At 48.3% G+C, this 25,419-nt stretch overlaps 2 protein-coding genes and 2 non-coding genes across 4 annotated transcripts in view; 3 read left to right on the forward strand and 1 right to left on the reverse strand.

Annotated features, from left to right (window-relative positions):
• Window positions 1-18,456, reverse strand: part of IDH3G (isocitrate dehydrogenase (NAD(+)) 3 non-catalytic subunit gamma) — a 32,638-nt gene extending 14,182 nt beyond the window's left edge. The window contains exons 1-6 of the mRNA XM_063936730.1: window positions 18,309-18,456; window positions 14,600-14,641; window positions 14,088-14,099; window positions 2,135-2,232; window positions 1,934-2,049; window positions 617-677 (exon numbers count right to left, since the gene is read on the reverse strand). Coding sequence (XP_063792800.1) covers window positions 617-677; window positions 1,934-2,049; window positions 2,135-2,232; window positions 14,088-14,099; window positions 14,600-14,641; window positions 18,309-18,386 — 407 coding nt within the window. The 5' untranslated portion in view covers window positions 18,387-18,456. The remainder of the gene's footprint in view (window positions 1-616; window positions 678-1,933; window positions 2,050-2,134; window positions 2,233-14,087; window positions 14,100-14,599; window positions 14,642-18,308) is intronic.
• Window positions 18,457-18,598: 142 nt separating this feature from the next.
• Window positions 18,599-25,419, forward strand: part of SSR4 (signal sequence receptor subunit 4) — a 37,296-nt gene continuing 30,475 nt past the window's right edge. Inside the window, exons 1-2 of the mRNA XM_063936731.1 lie at window positions 18,599-18,951; window positions 20,648-20,766. Coding sequence (XP_063792801.1) covers window positions 18,894-18,951; window positions 20,648-20,766 — 177 coding nt within the window. The 5' untranslated portion in view covers window positions 18,599-18,893. The remainder of the gene's footprint in view (window positions 18,952-20,647; window positions 20,767-25,419) is intronic.
• On the forward strand, window positions 19,244-19,373 carry LOC134953854 (small nucleolar RNA SNORA42/SNORA80 family). Its single transcript, XR_010185823.1, has one exon. It is a non-coding gene; the product is annotated as a small nucleolar RNA SNORA42/SNORA80 family (small nucleolar RNA).
• LOC134953853 (small nucleolar RNA SNORA42/SNORA80 family) lies at window positions 20,820-20,955 on the forward strand. Its single transcript, XR_010185822.1, has one exon. It is a non-coding gene; the product is annotated as a small nucleolar RNA SNORA42/SNORA80 family (small nucleolar RNA).

Below are 25,419 nucleotides of genomic sequence, written 5' to 3' on the forward strand. Positions count from 1 at the left end.
GAGGGGAGGAGCCAGCACACCCAGTTGAAGAAATCTAAAGTGCACCGGCTCCTTTGGACCCCATCTATACCCCATCGTACTAAGTGACCCCAGTATCCATTATGGATGCTAGAGAAATAAAAGTTAAGAGATGATTGGTTGGTGCAGCAAAGATTATAAGGTTAAAACTTCTTTTGCAGTTTCTAAAGAAGAAAAGGGGAGAAGTTGCCCATTGCAACTAATCAGATTCTAGCTATCCTTTATTTAGTACACTCTACAAAATGATAGCTAGATGCTGGTTGGTTGATATGGGCAACTTCTCCACTTTTCCTCTTTGGAAGGTTTGATACATCTGCCAACTTGTATATGCAAGGGAGGGGGGAGGAGTCTTAATGCTGCTTTCAATGTTATAAAATACTTTATTTACCAGAGTGTAAAAACCGAGTGACCACCGTGGTTTATTTTGAAGCCGTGGCTCAACAATGAGATAATTAAGAAGTGGCTGCAGTTTACTTTCCTTTCTTACCACAAACTTAATGATCTATAGAATAATGGGGTTTTTTTTTTGTTTTTTTTTAAACTGAAACTGTACAAATAATATACTGTGTAACAGGATACATATTATATTGTCACTTACCGTAGCAAATTATTTCTCGATATGTAAGAGGGAGGCATGTTATGGTTTGTCTCAATGTTACCTGATAGCAAAACAAATAAACATACTTAGATCTTCTGCGCTGGACAAGTCCTTAAGACCTTAATAAATGTATATTAGTATGGCAGTATTGAGGTAGAGTTTGGGGCGTGAGGCCTCCTGGGTTGGTGTGACCGGTCCGCTTCAGGGCATCATGATGTAACACTCAATTTAGTACTCTTCAGCACCTTCTTTTTTTATCGCTCACCTATGTAAAGCTGGGTACACACTAGACAAAGGGCCGGATGTAATGCAGAGTCAGACGGCCGGAGCTCCGAGATTCCAGCCGAAATCGTACTTTCTTTAAAGCAGCGAACATTTACAAGGCAAAACTGCGTTACATCCGTCTAGTAGTTACCCACTATGTCGCTGACGATGCATGCTCCCGCGCGTCGTCAGCGACATCCTCCATCGACCCTGCATGCAGGGCCAACAGGCGACATTGCTAGCGGGGGCCATACTGCCGAGTGCACCATGGCCCCCTATGTCACCAAGTGTGTGTGCATTTGCCGCTCCCCCTGCCAGGTTCCGTCGCCAGCGATGTTGCTGGGTACACACATCGTCTACTGTGTACCCAGCTTAACACTTCTAACACATAACAGCTGCTTCTTATCAAACACCGTCTAATACTTTACTTGCTATTTCCCACTAGTGAGGTGCCTTGAGCGGTTTCGTTGGGCTAGCCTGGAGGGGAGGGGGAGGGGGGGGTCCTGTGCCCTGGACTTGAACCTTAGTAATGTTGGGGACCTACCTGATGAGGTCACCTGGAGGCGGTGGGTATGCCCATACTTTTGGCCAAAATTATGCTAAGAGTCTCAATTTCACTCCATGTTATACTGCAGAATTTATTACAGTTATTCTGATTAGTAATATTTGGAGCGTGCACCTACATTTTCTTTGTGTGTGTGGCACTACAAGTATCTGCATGGTAGCAACTCTCATTAGGGCATATGTAACAGGGTCTGAGTTTGTCAGAGGTGCGGGATGCCAGCCAATCGCTGACTTTTTTCTAAAGGGGCAATCATTAACAAGGCAAAATCATGCCTTGTAAATAATTGCCGCTTTAAAAAAAATGTCAGAGATCGGCCATCATCCCGCACCTCCGGCAAACTCGGACTCTATTACATATGGCCATTTATGTTTAGTGTTAAAGGTGTGCAGTCCAGGTGCCAGCCGCTCCCTCCCCCCCAGCCGCTCCCGACCCCCCTCCCCATCCCCCATAATGAACAAGTCTCAAGGAGACTTAAGGCAGGGAAATACCTTTCAGTGCCACCCTGTTTCTCCGGATGGCAGTAATGGCATCCTGGAAGTTTTCTTCATCTATACAAGAGGAGTCAACATTCACCACTTCGAAATCCACTGGCACACAGGCGTGTCTGAAACCACATCAGGTTCATTGTTACAGTAACAGGGCAGCGGGCTACAAATCTATAGCATTCTATCAGTGTAGGAGCCGCTCACCTGAAAATCTCTTTAACGTGCAGCATAAGTTCTGGCCCAATGCCATCTCCAGGGATCATGGCCACAGTATGCCTTCCTCCATACTTCGCAGGCGGGGGCTATAACCAGACAGGTCAGGAAGGCATTATGTCTCAGGGAAAGTAATGAGTACCGGTTAGCACATTAGGTATCCAGCACCAAGACTGCTAGTCACCACGCACAGCGACCTGCATCTAAACTAAGATTGCAGTATCTTAATCTGTGGATCATTTAAACCAGGATGTAGTTACGTTGCCGGCAGTCGGGATCACAACGATCAGGATACCGACCACTAACAATGCCACCAGCCGGAATCCCGGCTACAGGGGCTATTCCCACTCACGGGTGTCCACGACAGCCATACAGTGGGAATAAAACCTGTGGCGAGCTTCGTTGCACTTGCCCCCCTGCTGACATTCTAGCAGCCGGGATCCCAGTGTTGGTACGAGGACCGCTGGGATCCCGGCCGCCCAACGCAATTTCTCTAACGTCCTAGTGGATGCTGGGAACTCCGAAAGGACCATGGGGAATAGCGGCTCCGCAGGAGACTGGGCACAACAAAAAGAAAGCTTTTAGACTACCTGGTGTGCACTGGCTCCTCCCACTATGACCCTCCTCCAAGCCTCAGTTAGATTTCTGTGCCCGGCCGAGCTGGATGCACACTAGGGGCTCTCCTGAGCTCCTAGAAAGAAAGTTTATTTTAGGTTTTTTATTTTACAGTGAGACCTGCTGGCAACAGGCTCACTGCATCGAGGGACTAAGGGGAGAAGAAGCGAACCTACCTGCTTGCAGCTAGCTTGGGCTTCTTAGGCTACTGGACACCATTAGCTCCAGAGGGATCGACCGCATGGAACTGGCCTTGGTGTTCGTTCCCGGAGCCGCGCCGCCGTCCCCCTTACAGAGCCAGAAGAGGTCCGGAAAATCGGCGGCAGAAGACATCAGTCTTCACCAAGGTAGCGCACAGCACTGCAGCTGTGCGCCATTGCTCCTCATACACACTTCACACTCCGGTCACTGAGGGTGCAGGGCGCTGGGGGGGGGGGGGGGGGGGGGCCCTGAGCAGCAATAAAAACACCTTGGCTGGCAAATATATCACAATATATAGCCCCAGAGGCTATATATGTGATAAATACCCCTGCCAGAATCCATAAAAAAGCGGGAGAAAAGTCTGCGAAAAAGGGGCGGAGCTATCTCCCTCAGCACACTGGCGCCATTTTCTCTTCACAGTGCAGCTGGAAGACAGCTCCCCAGGCTCTCCCCTGTAGTTTGCAGGCTCAAAGGGTTAAAAAGAGAGGGGGGGCACTAAATTTAGGCGCAATATTGTATATACAAGCAGCTATTGGGAAAAATTCACTCAATATAGTGTTAATCCCTAAATTATATAGCGCTCTGGTGTGTGCTGGCATACTCTCTCTCTGTCTCCCCAAAGGGCTGTGTGGGGTCCTGTCCTCAGTCAGAGCATTCCCTGTGTGTGTGGGGTGTGTCGGTACGGCTGTGTCGACACGTTTGATGAGGAGGCTTATGTGGTGGCAGAGCAGATGCCGATAAATGTGATGTCGCCCCCTGTGGGGCCGACACCAGAGTAGATGGATAGGTGGAAGGTATAAACCGACAGTGTCAACTCCTTACATAAAAGGCTGGATGACGTAACAGCTGTGGGACAGCCGGCTTCTCAGCCCGCGCCTGCCCAGGCGTCTCAAAGGCCATCAGGGGCTCAAAAATGCCCGCTCCCTCAGATGGCAGACACAGATGTCGACACGGAGTCTGACTCCAGTGTCGACGAGGTTGAGACATATACACAATCCACGAGGAACATCCGTTACATGATCCCGGCAATAAAAAATGTGTTACACATTTCTGACATTAACCCAAGTACCACTAAAAAAAAATAAGAATTTACTTACCGATAATTCTATTTCTCATAGTCCGTAGTGGATGCTGGGGACTCCGTAAGGACCATGGGGAATAGCGGCTCCGCAGGAGCTGGGCACATCTAAAGAAAGCTTTAGGACTATCTGGTGTGCACTGGCTCCTCCCCCTATGACCCTCCTCCAAGCCTCAGTTAGGATACTGTGCCCGGACGAGCGTACACAATAAGGAAGGATTTTGAATCCCGGGTAAGACTCATACCAGCCACACCAATTACACCGTATAACCTGTGATCTGAACCCAGTTAACAGCATGATAACAGAGGAGCCTCTGAAAGATGGCTCACAACAATAATAACCCGATTTTTGTAACAATAACTATGTACAAGTATTGCAGACAATCCGCACTTGGGATGGGCGCCCAGCATCCACTACGGACTATGAGAAATAGAATTATCGGTAAGTAAATTCTTATTTTCTCTAACGTCCTAAGTGGATGCTGGGGACTCCGTAAGGACCATGGGGATTATACCAAAGCTCTCAAACGGGCGGGAGAGTGCAGATGACTCTGCAGCACCAAATGAGAGAACTCCAGGTCCTCCTCAGCCAGGATATCAATTTTGTAGAATTTTACAAACGTATTTGCTCCTGACCAAGTAGCTGCTCGGCAAAGTTGTAAAGCCGAGACCCCTCGGGCAGCCGCCCAAGATGAGCCCACCTTCCTTGTGGAGTGGGCATTTACAGATTTTTGGCTGTGGCAGGCCTGCCACAGAATGTGCAAGCTGAATTGTACTACAAATCCAACGAGCAATAGTCTGCATAGAAGCAGGAGCACCCAGCTTGTTGGGTACATACAGGATAAACAGCGAGTCAGATTTCCTGACTCCAGCCGTCCTGGAAACATATATTTTCAGGGCCCTGACAACGTCTAGCAACTTGGAGTCCTCCAAGTCCCTAGTAGCCGCAGGCACCACAAATAGGTTGGTTCAGGTGAAACGCTGAAACCACCTTAGGGAGAAACTGAGGACGAGTCCTCAATTCCGCCCTGTCCGAATGGAACATCAGATAAGGGCTTTTTCAGGATAAAGCCGCCAATTCTGCAACGCGCCTGGCCCAGCCCAGGGCCAACAGCATGACCACTTTCCATGTGAGATATTTTAACTCCACAGATGTAAGTGGTTCAAACCAATGTGACTTTTGGAACCCAAAACTCCATTGAGATCCCAAAGTGCCACTGGAGGCACAAAAGGAGGCTGTATATGCAGTACCCCTTTTACAAACGTCTGAACTTCAGGGACTGAAGCTAGTTCTTTTTGGAAGAAAATTGACAGGGCCGAAATTTGAACCTTAATGGACCCCAATTTCAGGCCCATAGACACTCCTGTTTGCAGGAAATGTAGGAATCGACCCAGTTGAATTTCCACCATCGAGGCGCACCACGCAACATATTTTCGCCAATTGCGGTGATAATGTTTTTGCGGTAACATCCTTCCTGGCTTTGATCAGGATAGGGATGACTTCATCCGGAATGCCTTTTTTCCTTCAGGATCCGGCGTTCAACCGCCATGCCGTCAAACGTAGCCGCGGTAAGTCTTGGAACAGACAGGGTCCTTGCTGGAGCAGGTCCCTTCTTAGAGGTAGAGGCCACGGATCCTCCGTGAGCATCTCTTGAAGTTCCGGTTACCAAATCCTTCTTGGCCATCCGGAGCCACGAATATAGTGCTTACTCCTCTCCATCTTATCAATCTCAGTACCTTGGGTATGAGAGGCAGAGGAGGGAACACATACCCTGACTGGTACACCCACGGTGTTACCAGAGCGTCTACAGCTATTGCCTGAGGGTCCCTGGACCTGGCGCAATACCTGTCGAGTTTTTCCCAACGGTTTATAATCATGTGGAAGACTTCTGGGTGAAGTCCCCACTCTCCCGGGTGGAGGTCGTGCTGAGGAAGTCTGCTTCCCAGTTGTCCACTCCCGGAATGAATACTGCTGACAGTGCTATCACATGATTTTCCGCCCAGCGAAGAATCCTTGCAGCTTCTGCCATTGCCCTCCTGCTTCTTGTGCCACCCTGTTTATGTGGGTGACTGCCGTGATGTTGTCCGACTGGATCAACACCGGCTGACCTTGAAGCAGAGTTCTTGCTAAGCTTAGAGCATTGCAAATGTCCCTTAGCTTCAGGATATTTATGAAGTGATGTCTCCAGGCTTGACCATAAGTCCTGGATATTCCTTCCCTGTGTGACTGCTCCCCAGCCTTGCAGGCTGGCATCCGTGGTTACCAGGACCCAGTCCTGAATGCCGAATCTGCGGCCCTCTAGAAGATGAGCACTCTGCAACCACCACAGGAGGGACACCCTTGTCCTTGGTGACAGGGTTATCCGCTGATGCATCTGAAGATGCGACCCGGACCATTTGTCCAGCAGGTCCCACTGGAAAGTTCTTGCGTGGAATCTGCCGAATGGGATTGCTTCGTAGGAAGCCACCATTTTACCCAGAACCCTTGTGCATTGATGCACTGAGACTTGGCTCGGTTTTAGGAGGTTCCTGACTAGCTCGGATAACTCCCTGGCTTTCTCCTCCGGGAGAAACACCTTTTTCTGGACTGTGTCCAGGATCATCCCTAGGAACAGAAGACAAGTCGTCGGAACCAGCTGCGATTTTGGAATATTGAGAATCCAACCGTGCTGCAGCAACACTACCTGAGATAGTGCTACACCGACCTCCAACTGTTCCCTGGATCTTACCCTTATCAGGGAATTGTCCAAGTAAGGGATAACTAAAATTCCCTTCCTTTGAAGGAATATCATCATTTCGGCCATTACCTTGGTAAAGACCCGGGGTGCCGTGGACCATCCATACGGCAGCGTGTGAACTGATAGTGACAGTTCTGTACCATAAACCTGAGGTACCCTTGGTGAGAAGGGTAAATTTTAACATGAAGGTAAGCATCCTTGATGTCCCGAGACATCATGTAGTCCCCTTCTTCCAGGTTCGCAATCACTGCTCTGAGTGACTCAATCTTGAATTTGAACCTCTGTATGTAAGTGTTCAAAGATTTTAGATTTAGAATCGGTCTCACCGAGCCGTCCGGCTTCGGTACCACAACAGTGTGGAATAATACCCCGTTCCCTGTTGCAGGAGGGGTATCTTGATTATCACCTGCTGGGAATACAGCTTGTGAATGGCTTCCAAAACTGTCTCCCTGTCAGAAGGAGACATCGGTAAAGCCGACTTTAGGAAACGGCGAGGGGGAGACGTCTCAAATTCTAATTTGTACCCCTGAGATATCACCTGAAGGATCCAGGGGTCTACTTGCGAGTGAGCCCACTGCGCGCTGAAATTCATTGAGACGGGCCCCCCACCGTGCCCGATTCTGCTTGTAAAGCCCCAGCGTATACTGAGGGCTTGGCAGAGGCGGGAGAGGGTTTCTGTTCCTGGGAACTGGCTGATTTCTGCAGCCTTTTTCCTCTCCCTCTGTCACGGGGCAGAAATGAGGAACCTTTTGGCCGCTTATCCACGAAAAGACTGCGCCTAATACGGCGTCTTCTCATGTTGAGAGGCGACCTGGGGTACAAACGTGGATTTCCCAGCTGTTGCCGTGGCCACCAGGTCTGAAAGACCGACCCCAAATAACTCCTCCCCTTAATAAGGCAATACTTCCAAATGCCGTTTGGAATACGCATCACCTGACCACTGACGTGTCCATAACCCTCTACTGGTAGAAATGGACAACGCACTTAGACTTGATGCCAGTCGGCAAATATTCCGCTGTGCATCACGCATATATAGAAATGCATCTTTCAAATGCTCTATAGGCAAAAATATACTGTCCCTATCTAGGGTATCAATATTTTCAGTCAGGGAATCCGACCACGCCAACCCAGCACTGCACATCCAGGCTGAGGCGATTGCTGGTCGCAGTATAACACCAGTATGTGTGTAAATACATTTTAGGATACCCTCCTGCTTTCTATCAGCAGGATCCTTAAGGGCGGCCATCTCAGGAGAGGATAGAGCCCTTACAAGCGTGTGAGCGCTTTATCCACCCTAGGGGGTGTTTCCCAACGCACCCTAACCTCTGGCGGGAAAGGATATAATGCCAATAACATTTTAGAAATTATCAGTTGTTATCGGGGGAAACCCACGCATCATCACACACCTCATTTAATTTCTCAGATTAAGGAAAACTACAGGTAGTTTTTCCTCACCGAACATAATACCCCTTTTGGTGGTACTCGTATTATCAGAAAAGTGTAAAACATTTTTCATTGCCTCAATCATGTAACGTGTGGCCCTACTGGAAGTCACATTTGTCTCTTCACCGTCGACACTGGAGTCAGTATCCGTGTCGGCGTCTATGTCTGCCATCTGAGGTAACGGGCGCTTTATAGCCCCTGACGGCCTATGAGACGTCTGGACAGGCACAAGCTGAGTAGCCGGCTGTCTCATGTCAACCACTGTCTTTTATACAGAGCTGACACTGTCACGTAATTTCTTCCAACAGTTCATCCACTCAGGTGTCGACCCCCTAGGGGGTGACATCACTATTACATGCAATCTGCTCCGTCTCCACATCATTTTTCTCCTCATACATGTCGACACAAAAGTACAGACATACAGCACACACACAGGGAATGCTCTGATAGAGGACAGGACCCCACTAGCCCTTTGGGGAGACAGAGGGAGAGTTTGCCAGCACACACCAGAGCGCTATATATATATATACAGGGATAACCTTATATAAGTGGTTTTCCCCTTATAGCTGCTGTATAGTTAATACTGTGCGTAATTAGTGCCCCCCCCCTCTCTTTTTTAACCCTTTCTGTAGTGTAGTGACTGCAGGGGAGAGCCAGGGAGCTTCCCTCCAACGGAGCTGTGAGGGAAAATGGCGCCAGTGTGCTGAGGAGATAGGCTCCGCCCCTTTATCGGCTGCCTTATCACCCGTTTTTTTATGTATTTTAGCAGGGGTTAAATGCATCCATATAGCCCAGGAGCTATATGTGATGCATTTTTTTGCCATCCAAGGTGTTTATTATTGCGTCTCAGGGCGCCCCCCCCAGCGCCCTGCACCCTCAGTGACCAGAGTGTGAAGTGTGCTGAGAGCAATGGTGCACAGCTGCAGTGCTGTGCGCTACCTTGTTGAAGACAGGACGTCTTCTGCCACCGATTTTCCGGACCTCTTCTGGCTCTGTAAGGGGGCCGGCGGCGCGGCTCTGGGACCCATCCAAGCTGGGCCTGTGATCGTACCTCTGGAGCTAATGTCCAGTAGCCTAAGAAGCCCAATCCACTCTGCACGCAGGTGAGTTCGCTTCTTCTCCCCTTAGTCCCTCGATGCAGTGAGCCTGTTGCCAGCAGGTCTCACTGAAAATAAAAAACCTAAACTAAAACTTTCACTAAGAAGCTCAGGAGAGCCCCTAGTGTGCACCCTTCTCGTTCGGGCACAGAGATCTAACTGAGGCTTGGAGGAGGGTCATAGGGGGAGGAGCCAGTGCACACCAGATAGTCCTAAAGCTTTCTTTAGATGTGCCCAGTCTCCTGCGGAGCCGCTATTCCCCATGGTCCTTACGGAGTCCCCAGCATCCACTTAGGACGTTAGAGAAAAAGGGTTTTATGTTTGTGGAGAAAAAGCAGGCAGTGTTTGGTTCCCCCATCAAATGAGTGAATGAAGTGTGAAAAAGCGTGGGTTCCCCCAATAAGAAACAGGTAATTTCTAAAAAGTTACTGATGGCGTACCCTTTCCCGCCAGAGGATAAGTTACGCTGGGAGATATCCCCTAGGGTGGATAAGGCGCTCACACGTTTGTCAAAAAAGGTGGCACTGCCGTCTTAGGATACGGCCACTTTGAAGGTACCTGCTGATAAAAAGCAGGAGGCTATCCTGAAGTCTGTATTTACACACTCAGGTACTACACAGAGGGTGAATGGCAGGTACTAGACTGAGACCTGCAGATAGTGCTCCTGCAGCGTGGTCTGTGACCCTGTCATACAGGGATACTATTTTGCGAACATAAGAGCATATTAAAGACATCGTCTTATATATGAGGGATGCACAGAGGGATATTTTGCCGGCTGGCATCCAGAATTAATGCAATGTCCATTCTGTCAGGAGGGTATTAGAGACCCGACACTGGACAGGTGATGCTGACTTTAAAAGGCACATAGAGCCTTATAAGGGTGAGGAATTGTTTGGGGGTGGTCTCTGGGACCTCGTATCCACAGCAACAGCTGGGAAGAAATTTTTTTTACCTCAGGTTTCCTCACAACCTAAGAAAGCACTGTATTATCAGGTACAGTCCTTTCGGCTTCAGAAAAGCAAGCGGGTCAAAGGCGCTTCCTTTCTGCACAGACGGGGGAAGAGGGAAAAAGCTGCACCAGTCAGCCAGTTCCCAGAATCAAAATTCTTCCCCCGCTTCCTCTGAGTCCACCGTATGACGCGGGGGCTCCACAGGCGTAGCCAGGTACTGTGGGGGGCCGCCTCAAAAATTTCAGCGATCAGTGGGCTCGCTCACAGGTGGATCCCTGGATCCTTCAAGTAGTATCTCAGGGGTACAAGCTGGAATTCGAGGCGTCTCCCCCCCGCCGTTTCCTCAAATCTGCCTTGCCGTCAACTCCCTCAGGCAGGGAGGCTGTGCTAGAGGCAATTCACAAGCTGTATTCCCAGCAGGTGATAGTCAAGGTGCCCCTACTTCAACAAGGACGGGGTTACCGTTCCACACTGTTTGTGGTACCGAAACCGGACGGTTCGGGGAGACCCATTTTAAATTTGAAATCCTTGAACACATACATAAAAAAATTCAAGTTCAAGATGGAATCGCTCAGGGCGGTTATTGCAAGCCTGGAGGAGGGGGATTACATGGTATCCCTGGACATCAAGGATGCTTACCTACATGTCCCCATTTACCATCCTCACCAGGAGTACCTCAGATTTGTGGTACAGGATTGCCATTACCAATTCCAAACACTGCCGTTTGGACTGTCCACGGCACCGAGGGTCTTTACCAAGGTAATGGCAGAAATGATGATACTCCTTCGAAAAAAGGGAGTTTTAATTATCCCGTACTTGGACGATCTCCTTATAAAGGCGAGGTCCAAGGAGCAGTTGTTGGTCGGAGTAGCACTATCTCGGGAAGTGCTACAACAGCACGGATGGATTCTATACATTCCAAAGTCACAGCTGGTTCCTACCACACGCCTACTGTTCCTGGGGATGGTTCTGGACACAGAACAGAAAAAAGTGTTTCTCCCACAGGAGAAAGCCAAGGAGCTGTCATCTCTAGTCAGAGACCTCCTGAAACCAAAACAGGTATCGGTGCATCACTGCACACGAGTCCTGGGAAAAATGGTAGCTTCTTACGAAGCAAAATTCCATTCGGCAGGTTCCATGCAAGAACCTTTCAGTGGGACCTCTTGGACAAGTGGTCGGGATCGCATCTTCAGATGCATCGGCTGATAACCCTGTCTCAAAGGACCAGGGTATCTCTACTGTGGTGGCTGCAGAGTGCTCATCTTCAAGAGGGCCGCAGATTCGGCATACAGGACTGGGTCCTGGTAACCACGGATGCCAGCCTTCGAGGCTGGGGGGCAGTCACACAGGGAAGAAATTTCCAAGGACTTTGGTCAAGTCAGGAGTCGTCCCTACACATAAATATTCTGGGACTGAGGGCCATTTACAATGCCCTAAGTCTGGCAAGGCCTCTGCTTCAAAACCAGCCGGTACTGATCCAATCAGACAACATCACGGCAGTCGCCCATGTAAACCGACAGGGCGGCACAAGAAGCAGGATGGCGATGGCAGAAGCCACAAGGATTCTCCGATGGGCGGAAAATCACGTCTTAGCACTGTCAGCAGTGTTCATTCCGGGAGTGGACAACTGGGAAGCAGACTTCCTCAGCAGACACGACCTACACCCGGGAGAGTGGGGACTTCATCCAGAAGTCTTCCAACTGTTGGTAAACCGTTGGGAAAGGCCACAGGTGGACATGATGGCGTCCCGCCTAAACAAAAAACTAGATATTGCGCCAGGTCAAGGGACCCTCAGGCAATAGCTGTGGACGCTCTAGTGACACCGTGGGTGTACCAGTCGGTTTATGTATTCCCTCCTCTGCCTCTCATACCAAAGGTACTGAGAATAATAAGAAAACGAGGAGTAAGAACGATACTCGTGGTTCCGGATGGGCCAAGAAGAGCTTGGTACCCAGAACTTCAAGAAATGATATCAGAGGACCCATGGCCTCTACCGCTCAGACAGGATCTGCTACAGCAGGGGCCCTGTCTGTTCCAAGACTTACCGCGGCTGCGTTTGACGGCATGGCGGTTGAATTCCGGATCCTAAAGGAAAAGGGCATTCCGGAGGAAGTCATTCCTACGCTGATAAAAGCCAGGAAAGAAGTAACCGCAAACCATTATCACCGTATTTGGTGAAAATATGTTGCGTGGTGTGAGGCCAGGAAGGCCCCAACAGAGGAATTTCAGCTGGGTCGTTTTCTGCACTTCCTACAGTCAGGAGTGACTATGGGCCTAAACTTGGGTTCCATTGAGGTCCAGATTTCGGCTCTGTCGATTTTTTTCCAGAAAGAACTGGCTTCACTGCCTGGAGTTCAGACATTTGTAAAGGGAGTGCTACATATTCAGCCCCCTTTTGTGCCTCCTGTGGCACCTTGGGATCTCAACGTGGTGTTGAGTTTCCTAAAATCACATTGGTTTGAGCCACTTAAAACTGTGGATTTTAAATATCTCACGTGGAAAGTGGTCATGTTATTGGCCTTGGCTTCAGCGGCTTTGTCATGTAAAAGCCCTTATCTGATTTTCCATATGGATAGGGCAGAATTGAGGACTCGTCCCCAGTTTCTCCCTAAGGTGGTATCAGCTTTTCACTTGAACCAACCTATGGTAGTGCCTGCGGCTACTAGGGACTTGGAAGATTCCAAGTTACTGGACGTAGTCAGGGCCTTAAAAATTTATATTTCCAGGACGGCTGGAGTCAGGAAAACTGACTCGCTTTTTATCCTGTAGGCACCCAACAAAATAGGTGCTCCTGCTTCTAAGCAGACTATTGCTCGCTGAATTTGTAGCACAATTCAGCTGTAGCATTCTGCGGCTGGATTGCCGCATCCTAAATCAGTAAAAGCCCATTCCATGAGGAAAGTGGGCTCATCTTGGGCGGCTGCCCGAGGGGTCTCGGCTTTACAACTTTGCCGAGCTGCAACTTGGTCAGGGGCAAACACGTTTGCTAAATTCTACAAATTTGATACCCTGGCTGAGGAGGACCTTGAGTTCTCTCATTCGGTGCTGCAGAGTCATCCGCACTCTCCCGCCCGTTTGGGAGCTTTGGTATAATCCCCATGGTCCTTTCGGAGTTCCCAGCATCCACTAGGACGTTAGAGAAAATAAGATTTTACTCACCGGTAAATCTGTTTCTCATAGTCCGTAGTGGATGCTGGGCGCCCATCCCAAGTGCGGATTGTCTGCAATACTTGTACATAGTTATTGTTAACTGAAGGGTTATTGTTATGAGCCATCTGTTGAGAGGCTCAGTTATGTTTCATACTGTTAACTGGATATGGTATCACGAGTTATACGGTGTGATTGGTGTGGCTGGTATGAGTCTTACCCGGGATTCAAAATCCTTCCTTATTGTGTCAGCTCTTCCGGGCACAGTATCCTAACTGAGGCTTGGAGGAGGGTCATAGTGGGAGGAGCCAGTGCACACCAGGTAGTCTAAAAGCTTTCTTTTAGTTGTGCCCAGTCTCCTGCGGAGCCGCTATTCCCCATGGTCCTTTCGGAGTTCCCAGCATCCACTACGGACTACGAGAAATAGATTTAACAGTGAGTAAAATCTTATTTAAACACCTGAAACAATAATTATCACTGTTTTTGGGATTAGCCCTAGACAAGAGAGTAGATCAGATTGGGGGATGGTGAAAACTATGTCAGATGTTGGGAAACATACCTACAGTACCAAAGGCACTTATGTGATAAATGGTGTAACTCTACATGCAGATCAGTAATGTAACATAAAGAGCGCACACAAGAAAATGATAAAAGGTATAACGTGTACATACTTACTATGATTTGTTGCTGTTAAAAGAGAGAAAACAACAGTCAGAGACTTAGAAGAACTTGGTTTCGGGATTAGTTATATATTTGTACTGATATCATCATGTGGTTAGACATTTAGCAGAACTAAACTTGGGAAAATGTTTATCTAACAGTGAATGTTATACTGTATGAAAGGGCACAAAAGAATGGGCTCATATATTTGGATTACAATAGAATCTACATATTAACTTTTGGTGCTCGGCATGTACAGTCAGATCAACTTTGGCCAACAATAAGGCCCATTACTACTGTTGGAGAAGGGCCTCACACACAGGACAATAGTGTTCATCCAATGACCAGTAGAGATCCTACCAACCTATCGTTAGGATGGTTCTGCAGTTACTGAGGCCAGATATACAATGGTTCTATGTTTATACCAAGCATGGTTACACTGAGCACCAGTAGATATAATAATGTACAGTATTTGAGGTCTTTGAAGGGGGGTGTAAATAAAACATAGACTGTACAAGGACACTTACCGATGAATAGTCCCTGTGCTGAGCGTAGACAGCAGGCAAAGCCTAAAAATGAAGCAAATGGGAACAACTGTGATCCTCATATTGAAAGTAACCTGATAAACTGCAACATTTATTTGATATTAGTATGGGGGACATTTATAAAAACGGGTGCAGAGATAATGATGCATAAAAGGTGCTTTTATGTCTTGTTTTCTAAAATGTGCTTGGAAAATAATAGTAACTGGTTGCTCTGAGTTACAGAACCATTTCTGCACAGGTGCTTAAGCACCACCTATTACAACTTCCACATAAAAGGAGGGTACTCCCATGGCTGACCGATCATCTTGTTCAAAGATTATCCCTATGGAAAAATAAAGCAAGCATTTTACCGTTGTATTTGTCCATATAAAGCACTGTTTCACTGGAGCAGAGGGTTGATATGTATCCACAGGCCACTTAACTAGGCATACTTTTCTAGCACTGTGTATCTCATATCATACAAATATGTGTCCATAGGATACAGTCAGTATACCAGTTTGGATCCAAGATGACATAACTTTAATCTGTATGATACAAAACACCTAATTTGATTTCAAACAAATAACTGCAGTTCTCCAATCCAGTCAAGTGTTGGGCCCTACACACATACCGATCCGCCGCTGAGCTGCCCGACGTCGGATATAGCAGACGGGCGACCCGGCGGCGCGGGGGAAAGGGGGGAGTGACGGGGGGAGTGAAGTTTCTTCACTCCCCCCGTTACCATAGAAGTGCAGGCAAATATGGACGAGATCGTCCATATTGGCCTGCATGCACAGGTGACGGGGCACCAGCGATGAAAGAGCGCGGGGCTGCGCATCGTTCATCGTTGGAGCCTCCACACTGACAGATATGAACGGTATCTCATTCATTAATGAACGAGATCGTTCATATCTTTCACTAAAATCGCACAGTGTGTAGGGCCCATTAGACAGTAGAAGATGACCATATGTGATGAAGGTGGACTAGATCAAAGTCCTCCAATAACATCACATTAAAAACGTGACCAGTGAGTATTATATCTGCTTATTAGCAGCTGTGCCCAGCATACCAAGTCACTGGACAGCGCTTTCTCCTTGGCGATCTTATACCTCTGGATCTTTATAATAGAGGATTTTTAGTGGCAGCTGAATAGTAGAGCAGTCACTCTGATAATAATTGCAGCACTCTCCTAGTGGCTGGATGGAATGAATGGGCATTGTCCCAGGCAACAGTCTTTTGCAAACAGCAGCTCCTTATTTCCATTTCATCTTACAGCCTCCTGAGGTGTGAGAAGAAATGTGCGCTAAGTCGGCACTTTCAACACCCTAACAGTAGTTTGGACGCCTAAAGCAGTACTTTAGACGGGTTTAGCTGTTTTATGCAGTTAAACTGTCTGCTTGGGCGAGACCTGCACGATATGCATGCGCATCCAAACACAATTGAATCCTGATAATCGTTTGGGAGTTTGTACTTTCCCGTTTAGATGAGAATAATAGATGCCGGAAACAACTGAATTTCTGGAGAACAGTGCTGACTGAGGACCCTAGGTTACTATTCATGATGGCAACAATTCTAATGCTAGCCATACACTTGTGCGATGCCCCGTGACGCGACATCGCAGGGCATCGCACCGGCAGTTCAGGTGGGATGAAATCGCACCTGAACTGCCAAAGTGATTACCATGCGATCATGTGATAGATCGCATGGTAATCACGTGATGGGCACGTCACCGCCGAGTGGGAGCGGCCTCTGGCCGCTCCCGGTGAGTGCCCATTGCACATCGCAGTGCGATATATCTCATGTGGGTTTAAAACCACATGCGATCGCACTGCGATGCGAGAAATATTAAGTGCAGCACATAATATCTTGAGACGCGATATTCGAGCGGCGTGCCCGCGCATCAAGGTACCTAAAATGTGCATACAATCCTTCAATTTCTCTCACAGATGTGGTCGAAATCGAAGGATAGCACCGATTATCTCATAAGTGTATGGGAACCATTAGTGCAAGACAAGCTTTACAGCTTAGATTTTCTTTGTCTGTTGCTTTATATATGCACTTGTGAACAGCACAGGCAATTCCACATAATAACCATACATAATAACAATCCCCTCCCCTTTAGAATGTAAGTTCTCACGAGCAGGGTCCTCAACCATCATATACTTATCCTTCGCTTAAACCGTATTCAACTGCACCAAATACCACGGTTTTCTGCCATCCTGATACTTATTTCAATGTCATCTGCTGCTATAGCTATGTTTATTTACCCTGTACTTGTCCTATATTGTCTTCAACTGTAAGTCACTATTTTTCTGTTTTGATTATTTTGTTTATGTACTCTGTAACTGGGCGCCGCGGAAACCTTGTGGCGCCATATAAATAAAGGCTAATAATAATAATAATACATCACTAAATGTGAATCAATCACTACTTTTACTAAAGACTATGGGGGTCATTCCGAGTTGATGGCTCGCTAGCTACTTTTTGCAGCGCTGCGATCAGATAGTCGCCGCCTATAGGGGAGTGTATTTTAGCTTTGCAAGTGTGCGAACGCCTGTGCAACCGAGCTCTGCAAAAAACATTTTATGCAGTTTCTGAGTAGGTCTGAACTTACTCAGCCCTTGCGATCACTTCAGCCAGTCTGGTCCTGGAATTGACGTCAGACAGTCGCCCTGCAATCGCTTGGACACGCCTGTATTTTTCCAAACACTCCCAGAAAACGGTCAGTTTTGACACCCAAAAATGCCCTCTTCCTGTCAATCTCCTTGCGATCGGCTGTGCGTATGGATTCTTCGTTAAATCCATCGAACAGCAACGTTCCATTTTGTACCCGTACGACGCGCCTGTGCATTGCGGTACATACGCATGCGCAGTAGTGACCTGATTGCTGCGCTGCGAAAAACGGCAGCGTGCAAACAGGTCAGAATGACCCACTATGATTGTCTGTTTTCTGAATAGGGTCTAGAAAAAAAGTGTAATACATTTCTTGTAGCATGTTGCTATCCGTGTGGAATCTGCATGGGTTTCCTCCCTAAACATACCGGTAGGTGTATTTACTCTGGTCAAACAAATACCACCGATATGTGCAGTGAGCATGCTAGAGAAAGTAGACTGTGTGCTCCAATAGGCAGGTCACCTGATGTGTATCTATATAATAACACGCTATGACCTGACCCGCCTCCATCACGTGCAGTGACAGCATACCCCAACAGCTCCCACCGCAGTGGCGGATCTGGAACAGACTAAGGGGGAGATGTACTAAACAGTGCTAAAAGTGGGGAAGAGAGCCCATGGCAACCAAACAGCATTCCTGTAACATTTATGATTTGCATACTATAAAAGTATACAGAGCAGCTGATAGGTTGCCATGGGCAACTTCTCCACTGGCTTACTAACCCAATTTTATCACACTGCTTAGTACATGTCCCCCCTGGAGAGAAGGTCATGGGTTAGTGATTACGGGACAGAGGAACACACCATACACATCCTCTGCACAGCGATATGGTGATATTTAATAACAAATAGTAAACAGGGGAGTATATTGAAAGCCCGGGATATATTTCATGTAACTATAGAGCCTTATTAATATTTGTTAATGGAGTTTGTTCTGGCATTGAAGACGCTAGTCATATTAATACATTGATGTCATGAATAGTGCTTTTACAGATTTATTGTACAGTCAATGGCAATCAGTAACAAGTCCCAGCACTACCTGTTGTCTGATGCCAGCCCTCACGGGCAGAGTTGACAGCAGAACCCGGTAACCAGCGGACACAGAGCGGGCAGCCATGTTGGAGGAGGGAACGCGTTGCAGTGCGCTATGCCAGCAACCATCTGCGCATGTACAGATGATGACCTGCGCGTCCAATAACCAAGTGACCACTATTGAGCATGCGCCAAAATATGTGCGTCGCTAATTATCACGCATTCGCTGAAATGTGCGCTGCTGATTATTACGCATGCGCCGAAGAAACACGATCAAATGACGGAAAGTGTCCTTCCGCCCACAGCTTCAAGCAGAGCAGGGACTCAGGGTTACGCATCGGTTCATTTTAAACCTGTTACTGCCGCATTTTTATTTGCTTTGAGGTGTGAGCTATTCTGTGGGGCAGGTCGTTTAAAAGGGTCCGGACCTCTAATTGCTAGGGTGGTGCCCACACTAAATATGGCGCCGGTTAAAATGTATCCCACTGGGCACTGCATTTCAAGCTGAGGTGTCCTAGAGAGACTCCTCCCTCCTTCTCCTAGAATATCCAGCAGTAGCAGCCGGTTTTGCTGTCGTGTCTTACCCGCAGCTATGGCAGGAGCGGTGCGTGTGCTGGTGGCCGTGCTGCTGGCCTTGGCGGGTTGTACTGGTGAGTGCGGGTCGCACATACATGTCCATATGTCACATATATACTGCGTATAGATCTGTATAGCGATCCCCTGACTCTGCCCGGCCGTAATAAGTGACCGGCGGTAGCATAGGCCATGGCAATGTCTGGGGGATCCGTACTCTGTAGGGTCACCCATAATGTGGCTGTGCGGAGCAGGCTGTGTGAGCAGATGTCAGGCGGTGGCTCAGTGGTTAGAGGCTCTGACTATGGAGCAGCTCAGTGCTGCGGAGCCCGGTTCGAATCCCAGCTGCAGCCACTGATGCTTGCCCGGGCATGGGAATGGATTTATGGTGGGCTTTGCCAGTGATCCCCTCATAGTGTCACCCATGCTAGAGAGAAGCGCTGCTCCGAACCATTGGCAGGTCCCTGTAGGCCTGACCGCTGAAGTGAGCTGCACATACTCCTTTTACTGATGTACATTGGGCAGCGAGGAAGTGAAGTTGCACGTTCCCCATTCAGTCCTGTACCACATGCACATTGTATGATTAACAACTTGCTTTAAGAGATGATATCTAATGCAGTACCTGTAAGTGCTTGTGTATCTACTCTAGGTAAGTATTATCCCAATATTATGGGACTATTTTGTGTTTATACAAGGGGGTCTATTCACGAAGAAGTGAAAAGTGTGGAGAATGCACTTTATACATGTACCTCAAGACTGATTGGTTGCCGTGGGCAACTTCTCCACTGGCTCACTACTCCACTCACTGCTTCATGAATAGACCCCTTAGCTTTTTGCTGCAAAACTGTATATGTGTTATCAATGGCACCTTCCTTCATTTTCACCCAGTCCCAGGTTTCCCTTGTTCTTAAGAATCCCTCCCTATACCATGTCTCTCCTTCCCTCCCACCACCTATAGCACTGTAGCTCTCACATCCCCTTTACCTCTACAACTGCCCAACTATTACCTTTCTCTCCTTCCACTGTCTCCTCGACCCACTACAGTCTGGCTTTCAATCTTTCCATGTGACGCAAGCTGCTCTAAAGGTGCATACACACGGTGCGATGCAGGAAATGCCTGACATGGACTATGTGGCTGGAGTCCGGCACCACCGATGTAGTCATTGTGGGCTGCCTGCACGATATGCACTATATAGTTCATATTGCAAGGAAAATCACACCGTGTATGCACCTTTAGGCCACCAGCCATCTCTTTTCTCCCTACTTATCTTCCACTGTTCACCACCCTCTTGATAATCCTCTACTCCATCAGCCACAGCGTCACTGCATGCTCAAGGTTCACCATCTTCCTTGCCGACTGCTCCTCTTGCCTCTTCCCCTCTCCTTCAAGTTGGTGTACCCCAATGATCTGTTGTTGCCCCCCTCTACACATCTTCTCTGTGAGCTTATCAGCTGCTTAAGCCTTCCAACACCACTTTTTATGCTTTATACTTTAATTTACCTCTTCCACTGATCTTGTCACTGCTGTCTACTCTCGTGTCACCAGCTGTCTCCTCTTGGGTGACACAGCGCTTTCTTAAACTGAGCATCTCAACAGTTAAAGTCTTTTTAAATAAACCAGTTTAAATATTACATGCTTTAAAAACAGATGTGATTTAGAGTTTAGGACTGCATGGATATTTGTGTGTGTGGGTTTTTTTTTTTTTTGTTTTACCACTAAGTGTAGCATTTACTGCTCAATTTTTACGTGTCTAAACCATGTTTCCTTTTCAGCTGAGACCTGCACTGATCCCGTCATTGTGCCATCCTACTATACTACCTCAGATGCTGTCATATCCTCTGAAGTGGTTTTCATTGTAGAGATCTCTCTGACTTGCACAAATGGGGCACAGGTGAGTTAGCACACAACTAAGCAAACCCTTTCCTCATCCTGCTCTCTTTAGTTGCATGGCAATGGATTTATGGTGGGGTCCAGATAATGACCTCTCCATAGTGTATCCCATGCAAGAGAAAAACGCTACTCCGAACCATTGGCAGGTCTGTTACTGTAGGCCTTGACCACTGAAGTGAGTTGTACAGTCATTTGCAGATATGAATTGGTAGTGGGGTTAGTCGTTGTTTTCTCCCTATGGATTCTGGTAGCAGTTTCATTAAAACCAGCATCTTTACTGTACAATCCTATTTCTCTAACGTCCTAGTGGATGCTGGGGACTCCGTAAGGACCATGGGGAATAGCAGCTCCGCAGGAGACTGGGCACAGCTAAGAAAGAATTAGGACTACCTGGTGTGCACTGGCTCCTCCCACTATGACCCTCCTCCAGACTTCAGTTAGAATCCTGTGCCCGGCCGAGCTGGATGCACACTAGGGGCTCTCCTGAGCTCCTAGAAAGAAAGTATATGTTAGGTTTTTTTATTTTACAGTGAGATCTGCTGGCAACAGACTCACTGCAGCGAGGGACTTAGGGGAGAAGAAACGTACCTACCTAACTGGTGGTAGCTTGGGCTTCTTAGGCTACTGGACACCATTAGCTCCAGAGGGATCGACCGCATGGAACCGGCCATTGGTGTTCGGTCCCGGAGCCGCGCCGCCGGCCCCCTTACAGAGCCAGAAGCAAGAAGAATCCGGAAAATCGGCGGCAGAAGACATCAGTCTTCACCAAGGTAGCGCACAGCACTGCAGCTGTGCGCCATTGCTCCTCATACACACTTCACACTCCGGTCACTGAGGGTGCAGGGCGCTGGGGGGGGCTGAGAAGCAATAAATACACCTTGGCTGGCAAATATATCACAATATATAGCCCCAGAGGCTATATATGTGATAAATACCCCTGCCAGAATCCATAAAAAAGCGGGAGAAAAGTCCGCCGAAAAAAGGGGCGGAGCTATCTCCCTCAGCACACTGGCGCCATTTCTCCCTCACAGTTCCGCTGGAAGGAAGCTCCCTGGCTCTCCCCTGCAGTCTACACTACAGAAAAGGGTAAAAAAAGAGAGGGGGGGCACTACATTTAGGCGCAAAATACATATATAGCAGCTATAAGGGGATATAATTTAGTTAATCCCTGTATTATATAGCGCTCTGGTGTGTGCTGGCATACTCTCTCTCTGTCTCCCCAAAGGGCTTTGTGGGGTCCTGTCTTCTGTCAGAGCATTCCCTGTGTGTGTGCGGTGTGTCGGTACGGCTGTGTCGACATGCTTGATGAGGAGACTTATGTGGAGGAGGAGCAGGTGCCTATAAATGTGTTGTCACCCCCTGCGGGGCAGAAACCGGAGTGGATGGACTTGTGGAAGGAATTACGCGAAAGTGTCGACTCCTTACATAAAAAATTTGACGACATGCCAAATGTGGGGCAGCCGGCTTCTCAGCCCGTGCCTGCCCAGACGTCTCAAAAGTCATCAGGGGCTCTAAAACGCCTGCTACCTCAGGTGGCAGACACAGATGTCGACACGGATACTGATACCAGTGTCGACGACGAAGAGACAAATGTAATGTCCAATAGGGCCACTCGTTATATGATTGAGGCAATGAAAAATGTTTTACACATTTCTGAAGTGACCCCAGGTACCACAAAAAAGGGTATTATGTTTGGGGAGAAAAAACTACCCGTAGTTTTTCCCCCTTCTGAAGAATTAAATGACGTGTGTGAACTAGCGTGGGCTTCCCCTGATAAAAAATTTGTAATTTCAAAAAAATTACTAATGGCGTACCCTTTCCCGCCAGAGGATAGGTCACGTTGGGAAACACCCCCTAAGGTGGATAAAGCACTTACGCGCTTATCAAAAAAGGTGGCACTGCCGTCCCAAGATACGGCCGCCCTAAAGGAACCTGCTGACAGAAAGCAGGAGGCTCTCCAAAAAGCTATATACACACACACTGGTATTATACTGAGACCAGCTATTGCCTCAGCATGGATGTGCAGTGCGGCAGCTGCATGGTCAGACTCCCTGTCAGAACATTGACACCCTAGACAGGGACACTATATTGCTAAACGTAGAGCATATTAAAGACGCTGTCTTTTACATAAGAGATGCACAGAGGGATATTTGCCGGCTGGCATCAAATAAGTGCACTGTCCATTTGTGCCAGGAGAGGGTTATGGACCCGGCAGTGGACAGGGGATGCAGATTCCAAAAGGCACATGGAAGTTTTGCCTTATAAGGGTGAGGAGTTGTTCGGGGATGGTCTTTCAGACTTAGTGTCCACAGCAACAGCTGGGAAGTCAGCATTTTTCCACATGTCCCCTCACAACCAAAGAGAGCACTGTATTATCAGGTGCAGTCCTTTCGCCCCCAAAAGAGCAGACGGGGTAGAGGCGCGTCCTTTCTGCCCAGAGGTAGGGGAAAAAAGCTGCAGCATACAGCCACTTCCCAGGAACAAAAGTCCTCCCCCGCTTCTTCTGCTAAGTCCGCCGCATGACGCTGGGGCTCAGCAGGCGGAGCCAGGTACGGTGGGGGGCCGTCTCAAAAACTTCAGCAATCAGTGGGCTCGCTCACAGGTAGATCCCTGGATCCTTCAAGTAGTATCTCAGGGGTACAGGCTGGAATTCGAGACATTACCCCCCCCCCCCCCCCCCGCCGTTTCCTCAAATCTGCCTTACCAACGACTCCTTCAGAAAGGGAGGCTGTGTTAGAGGTAATTCACAAGCTGTATTCCCAGCAGGTGATAGTCAAGGTGCCCCTACTTCAACAAGGACGGGGTTACTATTCCACAATGTTTTTGGTACCGAAACCGGACGGTTCGGTGAGACCCATTTTAAATTTGAAATCCTTGAACACATATTTAAGAAAATTCAAGTTCAAGATGGAATCGCTCAGGGCGGTTATTGCAAGCCTGGAAGAGGGAGATTACATGGTATCTCTGGACATCAAGGATGCTTACCTGCATGTCCCCATTAACCATCCTCACCAGGAGTACCTCAGATTTGTGGTACAGGATTGTCATTACCAATTCCAGACGTTGCCGTTCGGCCTGTCCACTGCACCGAGGGTATTTACCAAGGTAATGGCCGAAATGATGATACTCCTTCGGAAAAAGGGAGTTTTAATTGTCCCATACTTGGACGATCTCCTGATAAGGGCAAGGTCCAGAGAGCAGTTGTTGGTCGGCGTAGCATTATCTCAGGAGATGCTACACCAGCACGGTTGGATTCTGAATATTCCAAAGTCTCAGCTGGTTCCGGCGACACGTATACTGTTCCTAGGGATGATTCTGGACACGGTCCAGAAAAAAGTGTTTCTCCCAGAGGAGAAAGCCGAGGAGCTGTCGTCTCTAGTGAGAGGCCTCCTGAAACCAAAACAGGTGTCGGTGCATCATTGCACGCGAGTCCTGGGAAAGATGGTAGCTTCCTACGAAGCGATTCCATTCGGCAGGTTCCATGCCAGAACTTTTCAGTGGGACCTGTTGGACCAATGGTCCGGATCGCATCTTCAAATGCATCGGTTGATAACCCTGTCTCCAAAGACCAGGGTGTCTCTGCTGTGGTGGCTGCAGAGTGCTCACCTCAGAGAGGGCCGCAGATTCGGCATACAGGACTGGGTCCTGGTGACCACGGATGCCAGCCTTCGGGGCTGGGGGGGCAGTCACTCGGGGAAGAAACTTCCAAGGACTTTGGTCGAGTCAGGAGACTTCCCTACACATAAATGTTCTGGAACTGAGGGCCATTTACAATGCCCTAAGTCAAGCAAAGCCCCTGCTTCAAAACCGTCCGGTTCTGATCCAGTCAGACAACATCACGGCTGTCGCCCATGTAAATCGACAGGGCGGCACAAGAAGCAGGACGGCGATGGCAGAAGCCACAAGGATTCTCCGATGGGCGGAAAATCACGTGTTAGCACTGTCAGCAGTGTTCATTCCGGGAGTGGACAACTGGGAAGCAGACTTCCTCAGCAGGCACGGCCTCCACCCGGGAGAGTGGGGACTTCATCCAGAAGTCTTCCAACTGATTTAAACCGTTGGGAAAGGCCACAGGTGGACATGATGGCGTCCCGCTTAAACAAAAAGCTGGAAAAATATTGCGCCAGGTCAAGAGACCCTCAGGCGATAGCTGTGGACGCTCTAGTGACACCGTGGGTGTACCGGTCGGTTTATGTGTTCCCTCCTCTTCCTCTCATACCCAAGGTACTGAGGATAATAAGGAGAAAAGGCGTAAGAACTATACTCATTGTTCCGGATTGGCCAAGAAGAGCTTGGTACCCGGAACTTCAAGAAATGATCTCAGAGGACCCATGGCCTCTGCCGCTCAGACAGGACCTGCTGCTGCAGGGGCCCTGTCTGTTCCAAGACTTACCGCGGCTGCGTTTGACGGCATGGCGGTTGAACGCCGGATCCTAAAAGAAAAGGGTATTCCGGAGGAAGTCATTCCTACGCTTATTTTTTTTTTTTTTTAAATTCAATGTGTTTTTATTTGATTTTCTGGCAAACATACATGACATAACAATACAAAAATAAAAAGAAAGAAAAACCAAAGCATGTGCTCCGTGTATTCGTTCTTGGTTCAACAGTTATTGTAAAGAGCTACATAACAACATAAACATATAACGAGAGTTGC

Source organism: Pseudophryne corroboree, chromosome 8 (genome assembly GCF_028390025.1).
Source record: "Pseudophryne corroboree isolate aPseCor3 chromosome 8, aPseCor3.hap2, whole genome shotgun sequence".
NCBI classification, from domain to species: Eukaryota; Metazoa; Chordata; class Amphibia; order Anura; family Myobatrachidae; genus Pseudophryne; species Pseudophryne corroboree.